The sequence below is a fragment of the Rousettus aegyptiacus genome, unplaced genomic scaffold, assembly GCF_014176215.1.
Source record: "Rousettus aegyptiacus isolate mRouAeg1 unplaced genomic scaffold, mRouAeg1.p scaffold_m13_p_16, whole genome shotgun sequence".
Taxonomy (NCBI): domain Eukaryota; kingdom Metazoa; phylum Chordata; class Mammalia; order Chiroptera; family Pteropodidae; genus Rousettus; species Rousettus aegyptiacus.
Window position 1 is genome coordinate 20034981 of NW_023416291.1, and position 13524 is coordinate 20048504.

Sequence of the window (13524 nt, forward strand, 5' to 3'; positions counted from 1 at the left end):
AGGAGCCCTGCTTCTCTAAGGGAAGTGCTTTGTAAAGAAAAAAAGTTTTCAAGCCTTTTAAAACAAATAGCATGATGTGAATCCCTGACCATACAAGGTAAATTTTTCCAATCTCAGTTTTTCACTAGGTTTTGAAAGGAAAATGTTCATTATTTTATTTTTCCATACCACATTTCACGGTCTTAGAACTAAGGCCTTCGTGAGATGGTGTCTTCATGAATATATTTTATACACATATACTATACATTTATATATATATGTATACACACACACACACACGCGCGCGCGTATCTATCTACACACACATACACAAATGCTGATCTACCCAAAATTCCTCTGTAATGATGGGATAGTCAATATTGTATCAATAAGAGCACTGATCATCAATTGCCAAGCCAAGAATTTATTATGATATAGGCTCATAGGGCACGTAGGTAAGAGAAGCACAAACTCTTTCCAAAGAAACCCACCTTCATCCCCAGGGTTCAAAGATTCTCTCAGACAGAGATCCAAGCTTGCAATAAAAAAAAAAAGTCGCAAAACACCTGAGAAAATATGTTAACATGATTGAGACTGAGTACCAACAGCAGATTTGACTAGGAAAGACTTCAGAGAATATAAATAAATAAAATGCTCTAGTTGAAAGACAAATTTTACCAGAATGAATTTCAAAGTAAATCCGAACATATGTTTATGAGAAACATACCTGAAACAAAAGGATACAGACAGGATCCAAGAGAAAGACAGGCAACTGGATGCCATGTCCAACTTCATGTTCCTTGCCTCCTACAGTCTGTCCCCTTGTTTTGGACTCCTTCCTTTGGTCATGTGATAGTTTCCTTTTTGCCTTTCCTAACAATTTCTGGGATTTCTCCAATGGCCCTTCCTTCTCCTCAGACTTCTAAGCATTTCTCTAATTAAGTCGAGGCTATTTGTTCTTTGAAGGGTCTTAAAGAGTATTCCCTGACCGCCTGTATCGAAATCACCATGGCTACTTGTAAAAACAAAAATTTCCAGGCTCTTATCCAGATATTTTGATTTCTAGCTGTGGGGAAAGATCTAGAATTGTATTTTTAGCAAGCTCCACTAGTAATTTTTATTTACTCTAAAGTTTGAAAAACATGACTGCATACTCTTTCCTTCAAAATAGTCACACATTTTTGTGACTCCACTAGTTGTTTTATCCCAGTATCTTCCCATGTCCTCCCACCTGACTGACAGATCTAATCCTCCAGGGCATTTGTCAATGGTTGGATTATCAATCATCTTAGTTAAAATGAAAAAATTATGTATGACTCATCCTCTTTCATTAATAAATCAATCACCATTCTTTTATTATCTTCCTCTTGAAATACCCTCAATTAGTTCCTTCCTCTGTTTTTATTACTATCTCTTTAGTACAAATCTCATAACTTTACTCCTAGATAATTATAAAAATATATTATTATACCTTCACTGTTAATTAACATATATTCCCTGTTTGAATTTTCTAGTTCTTCCCATACTGCTGCCAAGATAATTTTCCTTAAGTATCACTTTCACTATAACATGCTAACGTCCAAAACCCTTATATCATCCCTTATTTCCTGTAGTAATCAAGTTAAAGTTCTCTGTCACGCTTTTAAATTCCTTCGTAAGCCACTCCACTCGATGTAGCTTCCTGTCATTATGTAGCCCATCTCTTCACTTCATACATGATAATCTCCTGCCATCATAAATACGCGTAACAACTATGATGACAAAGAACAGCTCATGGGATGCAATTGTAGAGTGACTTTATTTTTTTCTCCTATTTAAATTTATTTTGTGTGGCTCACTGTTCTTCCCCTGACCCTAAAATTCAAGAAGTTCCCACAGCTTGTGCAATCACTATCGACCAATCAAAATTTTTTCTGTTAAGTCACAGAACAGTCTTAATTTAATCATTAGAATGTAAAGGTCTATAAAATAATCATAACTCTAAACTTTAATTTAAAGTTCAGATGGGGCATCTGCTGCGGGTCAGAGGCTTCTCTCTTTCCTCCTCGAGCTTGCTTCAAACCTCGAATCTGAGGCTGCCTTAGCAGAGGGAACCCCCCTCTTCACACTGGCCACACGACTGCTTCTTTGTCTCCTAAAAAGCTGGCAGTGCTCAGAGCTGCTCCCTCCAGCCCTTTCTGAGCATGATCTGAAACAACTCCACACCAGCTATCTCTGTCACAAATGACCAACATCCAGGAGAAACCGTTAAGGACTCTTTGCTCCTACCAACTCCTGAAGTGCCGGCTTGTCCCCACCCCAGAAATCTCCCCTTTGTTCCACGGCCAGTCATTCTCCCTTTAGGTTTCTCAGGTGAAAGACATACTTGAGTCTGTTAGCTCCAAACTACAGAGAACACACACTCAGTTCTCTGAGTAGCCGGAGAGGTAGAGGTACCCCACCCTGGAGGGGCGCTCACAAATTAACAGTGGCTCCCTCCAAATTTTCAACCCTTTTACCTCCAATTTATCAACTTTTTATACTTTTGACAAGATGAGTAAAGTTCAGAAGGACAAAACTGGTTTTCAGGCACCTCCCTTGTCAATCATTTATAAATCTAATATCCCTGTGGCATGTGAACTTTACTATGCATCTTAGTGACTCAGCCTAAACTTAAATTTTAATTTCTTGTCAGAAATGCTTACTGTCTCCATGACTTCATATTTATATATTTATATTGTTCGTGTCTCCTGAATCACTATCCATTCTTCTGCTCTTGCTTATCCAAATCTGAGTTATCTTGCAAGGTTCAGCTCAAGTTCCACAGTCCATTAACTCCTTCCTTGACTACTCTAGGATTTTCAGAATCTCCCCTGAAGCTCTACACTACATGTAGTCATTACAGTCATCGATCAATATATGACATTTGCCTTTTATATTTATTTTCCATGGAAAATAAATACAAAGTGACCTTAATGAAGAAAGTGTGACTCTCACTCCTAGGAACTTGGTCAGACCTGAAATGTGAAAGTATCTTTTAAAAAATGTGCTAATGCAAAAAAGATAGCTGATGAGTCCAGCAATAGTAGAAAAAAAGAGAGGTAAATTTTAGGCACACACATCTCCAAACCATGGAAGCAAAGAGAGACTTTAGCAAAGTGTTTTTAGACTTCAAAGAGATCAAAGAGATTTTTAGACTTCAAGTGTTTTTTTGTTTTTTTGTTTTTTTGTTTTTTTTTACTCACAATGAAAAGCAGAGTAGTACAGAGTGCTAGAAGTCAATAGGCTTTCATATTTTTGTTCTACTGGCAAAAACATCTTTATTATTGGGAATATCCATCAGGCTATTTTACTAAACATTAAAATTATCTCATTTCCTTCTTTAAAAATTAATGCTTACTTACAAACTTTTCCAGATATGGTTTGGCTTTCTTCAGAGTGTGCCTAGAAGGAGAAGGGAGGCTGGACATGAAGCCTCAAGTATTCGGTTTCTATGATAATTATGGTTTTTCACTATAACCTGGTAATTGACATTCCGTTTGATACATCAATAGAATGAGCTTATTTAATGTAAGCCTGATGATAAAATACTTTAAATACGAAATACCATTGTGAAGATTCTTAAGAGGCTTGGCTTCTACTGGTCATATAACTCTGCACTGCTGTCTGTGTCCATAGTCTCATATTTTGATTTTGGAATTGTAATTATTAAGTCTCTTGCCTTGTCCTACATGCATTTTTTTCTATATTCCTACATATGTGTCCATAGATTTCTATATTCTGGTCTGAATTAAATATCTATTTCTTTTCTAGTATTAAACTTTAAAAATTATCATATTTTCATAATAATATTTTTTATTTTATCTTCTACTGAGATATAATTGACATATACCATTCTATTAGTTTTAGGTGTGTGACACAACGATTTGATATGTGCATATGTTATGAAATGATTATCACAATAAATTTAATTAACATCCATCAGCACACATAGTTAAAATTTTTTTCCTTGCGGTAACAACTTTTATAATCTACTCTCTTAGTAAATTTTAAATATACAATACAGTATTGTTAGCTAAAGTCACCACACTGTGCATTATTAGATCCCCAGGATCTATTTATCTTATCACTGGATGTTTGTTTCTTTAACCACCTACATCCATTTCATCTTGTCTGCCCCTGTCCCCTGCCTCTGACAATCACCAATCTCATCTTTGTATATGTAATATGTACACACATACTAGACTCAACTAAACTATCAGCTTTACTTTGGCAACAAGTCCATCTCATTCTTTCCTTATTTAGTCAATGACCATTTATTGCATACCTACCACACATTAGGGACTGTGCTAGTCACTGGGAAGCCAATAGGAAGCAGAACAAACAGTGTCTATGAGGAACTGACTTAATCGAATAATCACAAAATATGTAATTATAACATAAAGAGAAGCTGTGCTGGAATATAAATGTGGGCACCTGATTTAATGTGGTTGAGGAGGCAGTTGTCAGAAAATACCTCCATGAAAAGGTGACAGATAATCTGAGACCTGAAGGATGAGTTAGGCCATTAACTAGGTGAAGATGTAAATATGGGAAGAGGAGAGAAGAGGGAACAACTAAATGATCTAGGCAGAAGAAAAAATATGTACAGTCCCTGCAGAAGGAAGCATGGCAGGCGCAAGGAAAGGAGAGGAAGAGGGGGATGAGAAAGAAGGAAGAGGAAGAGGAAGGAGAAGGAGGAGAAGTAGTAGTCGTTGGTGTAAGGAAGAGCACAGAGATTAAAGAGAAGAGTTATGGAGCTGAGGCCACAGAGGACAGCAGGCAGATCATGAGGGCCTAGGTGACCGTAACGGGGATTTTGTCTTCAGTCAGAGAGCCATATGAAGTCGTTAAAGATTTTAAGCAGGGGAGTGAAATGACATTTTATAAAAATGTCTTTTTATATTAGAACATGGTCCGTTTTATCCCTATATATATATAAATTTTACCTCTGAGTCAATGACTATTTTAGTTGGCCTTCAAAGCCAATTTTACACAGTGAAACAATTTCTGCTAGAGACCAGGAAGAAACCAGCAAGTTTCTTTAAACTTCACCACTTAGAATAAGGGAGTATTAGGGTTAAGTTTGTCCTTGTCCTATATATTGGATGTTTCAAAACATTCTTTTTTTTATTTTTTTTTTTTGCTAAAGAGAAGCTAGAAAACATAGTTACTTGAATCCAACATTCTTAAATAAACTTAGCTATCTAGTAAAAGTTGAGGGACCAGAAAATATAACTGTATAATATAATGTTACATCTAAATATGCACATTTATATATACATAATAAAGAATAAAATAATGAATAAAATGAATAGCTCTCTTTGCCTGTACATTGTTGGCTGAAAATTTATGATACTTTATTTTATTTTACTACTTTAAAGTACAGTGATTATTTTTTTATCATTAACCACCAGTTCAGGGGACAAACTTTATTTTAAAACACACACTGATTCATTTACAGAGCACTGATTACTTTACGTTTTAATTACTGAGTATGTGGATTTACATATACCAATTATAATGTGCAATAATGTTTATCTATTCTCTTTATCCTGTCACTTTTTTAAAAGAGGACACTGCTGGGATGAAATTTATTTTAATCAATAGACTAATAAAAGAACTTAAAGACAAAGGTCCTCTCTTAGTTGAAATTTAATATGTATATAAAATCATGCTCTACTAATTAAGCAATACTGATTTTCATAATTAAACCTCCTGCAAAAGGGATATTCTTAACCAAAATGGTAATTTACAGTTAGAAAATAATCTGTAAGTCATTACTAAAATTGTAAGCTATGAGATAATTAAGAAAAAAATGAGCCCAAATCATGACCTTCCCCACATGTGGAGTCTATAAGTGTTGTTTTCTCAAAACCAGAGACAGACCAAAACTATGAGATATCAATACCAATTCCTTACTGATTATTGATATTCACGATATCCCTCCTATATTCAATTTGTGAGAATATAGTAACTTATTCATCAAATATATGACATTACACTATTTATCATGCACACAAATCTGGGTAACTAAGTTGCTGTGGCTGAAAGGAATCGAATGAATTCAAAATTCTATCTGATATTAACAACTAAAACAATTTTTAAGAATAATTTATTCATTTTGGAAGAATTCACCCAATTTATTTATTCAGGGAAAAAGAGTAAATAAATCAACAGATAATTTGGTATTTCAACTAAGCTTGTATACGAAGTCACAATGAGAGATCATTTTTCTGTATTACTTAGTTGAAATCAATAGAACATTTATTTATCCTAGCTTTGCCTTAAGTTTTTTTTTTAAGTCATTATAATGGAAAGAGCCTTGAAATGGAGCAATTTTGAGTGTCATGTTTATTACTATGTCCCTGAGCAAGTCACAAAGACTCTTAGGGTCTTCAGTCTCTTAATTTGCAGATGGGCATAAAGCATCTGCCTTGCTTATCCCATAAGTTGATGTCAGGGTCAAATAGGCAGTATATGGAAAAGATGTTGAAAGGTTATTACTGTCTGAGACAGAGTAGTACAGGAACAGATCACAGATATAGGACAAGGCTTAAGTTCAAGACTACAATTTACCAACTGTGCGCTTTTAGGCAAGTCACTGAATCTCTTTCTGCCTCAATTTCTTCCTCTACTAAATGAGGGACCTGAATTGTAAGGTCCCTTCCATCTCCAAGAGTCTATGATCTTATACTGAAAAAATGAATGAGAAAATTCTCTAACATGCTTTTGTTTCCTATGAAACCGACATAAACTGATTAGGTGCTTGTGAGTAATTTTAATCTCTTTTTTGCAAGTAAAAGAAAGAATTTTTTTGGTGTCAGTCAGCTCACATGGTATTAATTTATTAACTACATATCAGAATGTTCTGAATGTAAGAAAGTAGCAATCGTGACAAATTATGAGAATCATGACATGGTATGAAATCTGAGCATAAAACTAACATTAGAAAAGAATCTGCCCTTGAAATAAAAACAGAGTCTGTGCTACATTACCTATCGTCCACTTTAAAATCCACATACCCATACAAACAAAAGATTACAGCTAAACCCGAAGGCATAGCTATCTCTGGGTGGCAGTTTAACTCACTCAGTTACCCTTTTAATTACTTGTTCTTCTGTAGAGCTAAACTTAGATTTTGTGTACTTCACAACTAAACATAGAACAGACAATAGGCAAGGCCACTTACAAAAAGCTTTTATTGTAAGATGTACAAGAGCAGGAATTTTTGTCTGTTTTATTCACTGATGCATCCCATACACCTATAACAATGCGTGGCACATAAATAAATGTGCATTGAATAAATCCATATTGAAAGAATGAATTTGGCTTCCATTTTCTGCCTCAAATAGACAAGTTAACATTCTTTTAAGAATTTGTATTAACTTTTTTTAAATGTTAACTTGCTTCTGTTAAAAGAGGTAAACCACAAGAACGTAACCAAAGTTAATTTCTAACAAAGAAAAAGTAGTTGAGCAACAATAAATGACTAGTACACATGCTTGCAACCCCTGTCACCTCAAAATAATCTGAATTAGAAGTATTGTTTGTTTCAGTGTTAAAATGACTAAATAATACAAACACAAAAACTAAAGGACTGTTCTTTTCATGCTACTAAAGAGAATACCTCAAACAATGCAGGAAAAAAATCTACATATAATTCATAAAATGGGATTACAAATACATGAAAAAAGAGCTATTAATAAATATGCCTCTGTGTTTCCTTCTTTTAAAACTCAAAACACTGTGGTCTGCCCTGTGCCCACATCAAAGGAACCCAACTAACTGAGAATAAGAGAAATGAAGGCTCAAGTCAATATCTCTCTCCTGGTGCCTAAACACATTTTACAAAAATGTTCTTTGAACTATCAACACACTTAGAAAACCAGAAACAGACCAGGAAGATAAACCCACAAGAGAAAACAAGCATGATGCTGCCACACCCCCTTCCAGTCTTCTCCAAAACATTTTTCTTACCAGATGAACACAGTAAGTCAAAGAGCTCTGTTTTTAATGCATAAGTCTTGATTGTGGCACAAATAAGTCAATGTAAAATCTCTTGTCGTCAGAAAAATATGAACTTATAACACAAAGTATATAAGCTTATAGAATACCATGTCTGACACAGGAAGCATCAAAATAAAAGGACAGAAGAGTCAATGGGCAAATTAATGTCTCTAAGAGAGAATTTTAGAGTAACTTGGGAGGAAGTAACAATGTAGAAATTTGCTCATCAATTTTCAATATTCTCCTTATATAATATAAACTATATATAACTGTAAAACTATACACTAATCGATTGTATAAAAACAATCTATATAATTATATAACTACATATAAATATATATGTTTGTGTGTGTGTGTATATATATATATTTAGTTTATAAATCTAGGTAAGTGCCAGCAGTACAGACAAGCTGGAGAGAGAATGAGAGAGTTTGGGGCAGTTTCGAGGAACGGTGGGGTAGACCACAGCATCATCTACCATGCTACAATGGGGAAAGAGGATTTTTAATGAAGCTTTACCCTGTGTTATCAATGACACTCCCTTGCAATTTAAGAGACTGTAATAAGGATTTAAATCACTTTTCAATTATTTCTAAATGTCATTTGTTCTTTTATTCCACAAATATACATTGATAAAGGCAATTTCTTGAGACTATTTACATTGGCAGTCTCTGTAGAGACAGGCCTTCTGGGAGAAGCAACAAAACTCAGCTTATTCTAGGTTACAATAAAAACACAAATCCAGAAGAGGAAAACTATACTCCAGTATTTCTCCTTGTTATATTCTTTGAGGACATCGACAGTTAAATTAGCTTTTATGGCATGGCCTGCAAGCCTAACCATTATGTACAATACAGAAAATGTGGTTAGAGTTGCAATCAACCAACAAATGAACCTGAACTCAACTGTTCAAACTGGAGACTGCCTGTTCACTAGGCAACCTTTTTCTCACAGCTAGTCATGATGTCGTTCAAGTCTCCTCTAAAGGTTAAAGTGTTACCAGCCCTCATGAATTTCTCATGAGTTATGATTACGTGCAACCAAATTCTAAGTATTGTTAGACTAAGAAATGTCTTCGACCTAAATGCACAGACATAAAAATAATATATGCATTGGCCAGCAATAACCCGAGACTACTTCCATTACGAAATTGGTCTCTGCTTTAAAAAAAAAAAAAAAAAAAATACCATGACACTTCCCTAGATAATGACTCACATAAAGCATTCTCCATGATTAACAATGGCATTTGTCTTACATTCAGTGCCAGGAATAGAAGAAGCCTGTGGCTGACTGAAGCCAGCATGGCAACAGAGGTCTCTTCTAAAAACAGAACACTGTATGGCTCATTCTTCAAGATCTTCCAGGGAAAACTAGATGATGAGAGTGTTAATGCCTTTTAAAAATAATCTGCTAAATGCTTTTCGATCCTGTGCCCTGATTACTGGCTGACCTACATAATTTTGGCAATGCTAGTACCCTAGAGGGTCTGACATTTTGACAAGCAGTTGAAGTCCTCATTTTGGAGGAATTTTAAAAAGGCCAAGTGAGATAAGCAAACTAATTTCCTAAGAAAGTATTTTCTTCTGATCTTTTAAATGTTAAAGGGGCCACATCAGTGGATTATTTTGAGCAAGAAAAGTTTTCCCTTAAAAACAATGCCACTATAAACAATTAATCCCCCAGCCAGCCACACATTCCAGATGAAGCACATTTTCTAGGAGGCAGTGACTCTCCACCTAACAGGGCTGCATGAGAAGGCAAACTAACTTGGTAGATCAGCTGTCCTCAGTAAATTACTCTTTGTTTCTAATGAATATGGTTGCTGCAAAGGGTCTTATAAAGCTCCAACAGGACAACATAAGGAACATGCCTAGCATGGCACCTGACACTATCATCATCCTCATAATAGAAATACTTTCTGCCCATGCTCAGATCAGATGCTTTAAGAAGAAATGTAATCTAGAAGAGTTATCTGCACTCCCATATCTACTGAAGCATTATTCACAATAGTCAAGTTGTCGAAGCAATCTAAATATCTATCAATGGATGAGTGGGTAAAGAAAACATGGTATGTATATATAATGAAATATTGTTTAGCCTTTAAAAAGAAGAAAATACTGTCATATGCGACAATGTGGATGAACCTGGAGGACATTATGAAATAAGCCAGTAACAGGAAGACAAATACTGAATTATTTCACTTACATGAGGTGCCTAAGATAGTCACTCTCATAAAATCAAATTGTGGAATGGTGGTCGCTAGGAGTGGAGGTGGAGGGAGATGGGGACTTGCTAAGTAATGGGAATAAAGTTTCGGTTCAGCAAGATGAATACGCTCTAGAGATCTACTGTACAACACTGTACCTAAGCCAACGATAAAGTAGAGAACACTTACAAATTTGCTAAGAGAGCAAATCTCATGTTAAGTGTTCTACTACAATAAAATGAAATAAAATTTTACAAAAATTTTAAAGAAGAAATGTAAAAGAAAAAAATGTTTTTCCTTTTCGGCAGGTTCATTCTTGGGCTAGAATATATCTAAAATCTCAAAAGTATTATAATGTGATTTTATGCACTTGAAATTTTATGTTTTATTATAATAAAATACTTCAAACATTATTTTGTTAGCAATGAACCAATAGGAAGGGAAGAGTAACCTCTTAAATACTGACTATTTCTGAAAGACTCCATTTGCTCACTGAACTTCTTTGGCAGACACACAACCATCATATTAAAGTACTAGAAGAAACTTTAGATATTACCTTAAAAACAAGGAAACTAAGACCCAAAGAGATTAAGGGGACATGAGGCCCAGTATAAGAAAGGGTTGTCCACACACCATGCTTTGCACTCACAGGACCTATTAGTACACTGAAATGATGCGGGTCATCCTTACACGGCATGAGCATACAAACAGGGAGACATACGCAAAACTGACTAGCCGTTTCACAAAATTTACTGCCCTTAATCCTCACAAAAGCTTTGCAACATGGGAATTATTAGCACTACTTTTAAGGTAAGGAGACAAAGGCCAGTAAAGACCATAAGATGCCAGCTGAAACTGGGGTCCAGGTCTGACTTCACTACACAGCTCAGCCCTGCTGCCTTCCGGAAGGGGAAGTGAGTTTTGCAACATCCCTGCTAATGAAAACATCACTTTTGCTAATTTTCTGGCTGTTTTGCAAAAGCTGTTCATTTCGTGGGAAAACTGTTCCATAATCACATACCTGTGGGAGAGTCGATGGTAAAAAGGGATGACAGGTCGCTGGGGAGGAGCTCGTAAGTCACCGTTCCATATGTCCCAGAATCCCTGTCAGTGGCAAGAACATTGATGATCTCGGTTCCCGACTGGGTCTGGCCACTAATGGTCGTCACGTAGGTGGTCGGGTTAAACACGGGTTCATTATCATTCACGTCCTCCAGTTCCACACGAACAAAAGCCTGGGCGCTTAGTCCACCCTGTTGATGAATAAGTGATTACAACTGGCTCTCTCCTGACCACTGGGACACAGAATAACTGACAACGATCCTAGAATAGACTTTTGAAACAACAACAATACAACTACATATGCATAAATTCTACTTTTAACCTTGAGACGAAATCATGTGTAATATAGCATGGTACATATACTTTAGCACTGATTCTTAAATGTGCAAGAGATTACCACTTAAAGCTTCTATTATGCAATAATTTCAGAGTAGAGGCCAAAGATAGTTGTCCTGATGGCCAAAGAGAAAAAAAAAATTACAATTATCCCCAGGATAATTTTTAACTCCCAATAAGGAGGGATAAGGGAGTGTTGGTGGAGGGTGCAGTCTTAGAAAAGATCATCTGTGAAAGTCTCACTGAGGAGGTCCATTTGAGGAAAGACTGACCTACGTGAGGGAGCTCGACCTCGGTGATCTGGAGGAAAAGCGTAACAGAAGGCGGAGATTGTGAGTGCGAAGGCCTGAGGCAGGAGCGCAGCGTGCATCCCCGGGGACGGCTTGGAGTGATGTCAGGGGGCAGAAGCAGGTCCTGGAGGACTCCATGGGCCTCTGAAAGGACCATGGCTCTGACCCATTGGAGGGTTTTGAGCAGAGGAGTATCATCATTTAACTTAGATTTTTTACTGTTACTCAGGCTGCAGTGCTCAGAACATACTGAAGAGTGTAAGGTGGGAGGAGGGAGACCAATTAGGAGGCTATTTAGAATCATCAAGTCTGGAGTAGATGGTAAATATTGGGAGCCAGATTTGTTTTGGAATTCTAAATTTTTTAAGTTTTAGAAAAGTAATATAGTGCGTAAAGCAGTAAGAAATCAATCTAATACTGTTTATTTTCTGTCATCTCCATCTCAAAACAAGGGGGGAGGAAATACAATAGAAGAAAATCCACTGTAATTTTTACTTTTCTAAAGTAAAACATATGGTCCTACTTTAAAGCACCACTTTCCATTTGTATCTGGTACATTTTGATACTTTCATCTTTGACAAAAATCCTTGGTAAGTCACACAGCCTGGGTTTTCTCACTCACTTATCCTCCCCCTTCTCTGGCTGCCTCTCTCTTAAAAAAAAAAAAAATCTCCTATGGCAGGGAGGCACCGAGCAAAGAGGAGGAAGAGAGACGTGGAGGAGAAGGCTGGGCAGGGCGCAGCCGAGGACTGCTGCTGTGCAGAGCTGCAGGGGGCGCATGCGAGGGGGCGGGGAGGGCGAGCAAGAGCGTTGCCTGGGATGAGGTCACTGACAAATCCAGAACTGGCTCACATGCTCTGAGGCCCCACAGACCTGAGACATGGGGGACTAAAGAGAAATTAGAAAATACATCTTTAGAAATGGTGCGATTTCCCCTGTTCTCAGTTGAATAGAGTGTCAGGGCCATGCCAGCTACGAATTAACATAAGAGAAATAAAAACAGTGGCAGCTCCGTCTAGCCTGTGTGCTTAAAATGCAGACAGCTTTCTGTCTTCAGCAAATCTAAATGACCCGGAGGTCCCCAGGTGGAGCGGACTGCAGACTGGATATAAGCAGCCAGAAAATACTGTACACCATTGTGACATAGGCCCTGCTGTTCCCCCAAACTCATTCTTTCTCAGTTTTGCTTTCCTTTTCCTTCTCTTTTCCCCTTCTTTTTATATTTCTCCTTGAGTTCAAGAACTCACTTAGGTCTGAGGAGGGACTGAGAAAGCAGATAAGGGAAGTAATGAGAAAGTGGGGAAGGGGAAAGAAATGGGTGTTGCTCCAACCTTAAGATCTTTGAGAACAAAGATGTTAATTCCTGAGCTGTTTGGGAAGATCCTAAATCAGGCAATGCTACTAGAAACAGGTAAAATGTTACATGGACAGAGTGAAAAGGGTATTGCCACAGAACAATGAATTTTTTTGCAGGAAAAGTATTATAGATCTCAGTCTTCCTTTTTTATAAATCAGTTTGTATCTGCTAAATTTATTGAATGGGATTACTTTCCTCTCATAACAACCATTTGTCAATATGCATTAACTGTGCTTTACATATATTTTCTCCTTCAACTGTTATAA

General features: G+C 36.7%; 1 protein-coding gene across 1 annotated transcript in view; it reads right to left on the minus strand.

Moving 5' to 3' along the window:
* DCHS2 (dachsous cadherin-related 2) overlaps window positions 1-13524 on the minus strand; it is a gene marked incomplete at its 5' end in the record, with an annotated part of 172806 nt that overhangs the window by 67050 nt on the left and 92232 nt on the right. Inside the window, one exon of the mRNA XM_016144623.2 lies at window positions 11235-11466. Within this exon, the coding sequence (XP_016000109.2) occupies window positions 11235-11466 (232 nt within the window). The remainder of the gene's footprint in view (window positions 1-11234; window positions 11467-13524) is intronic.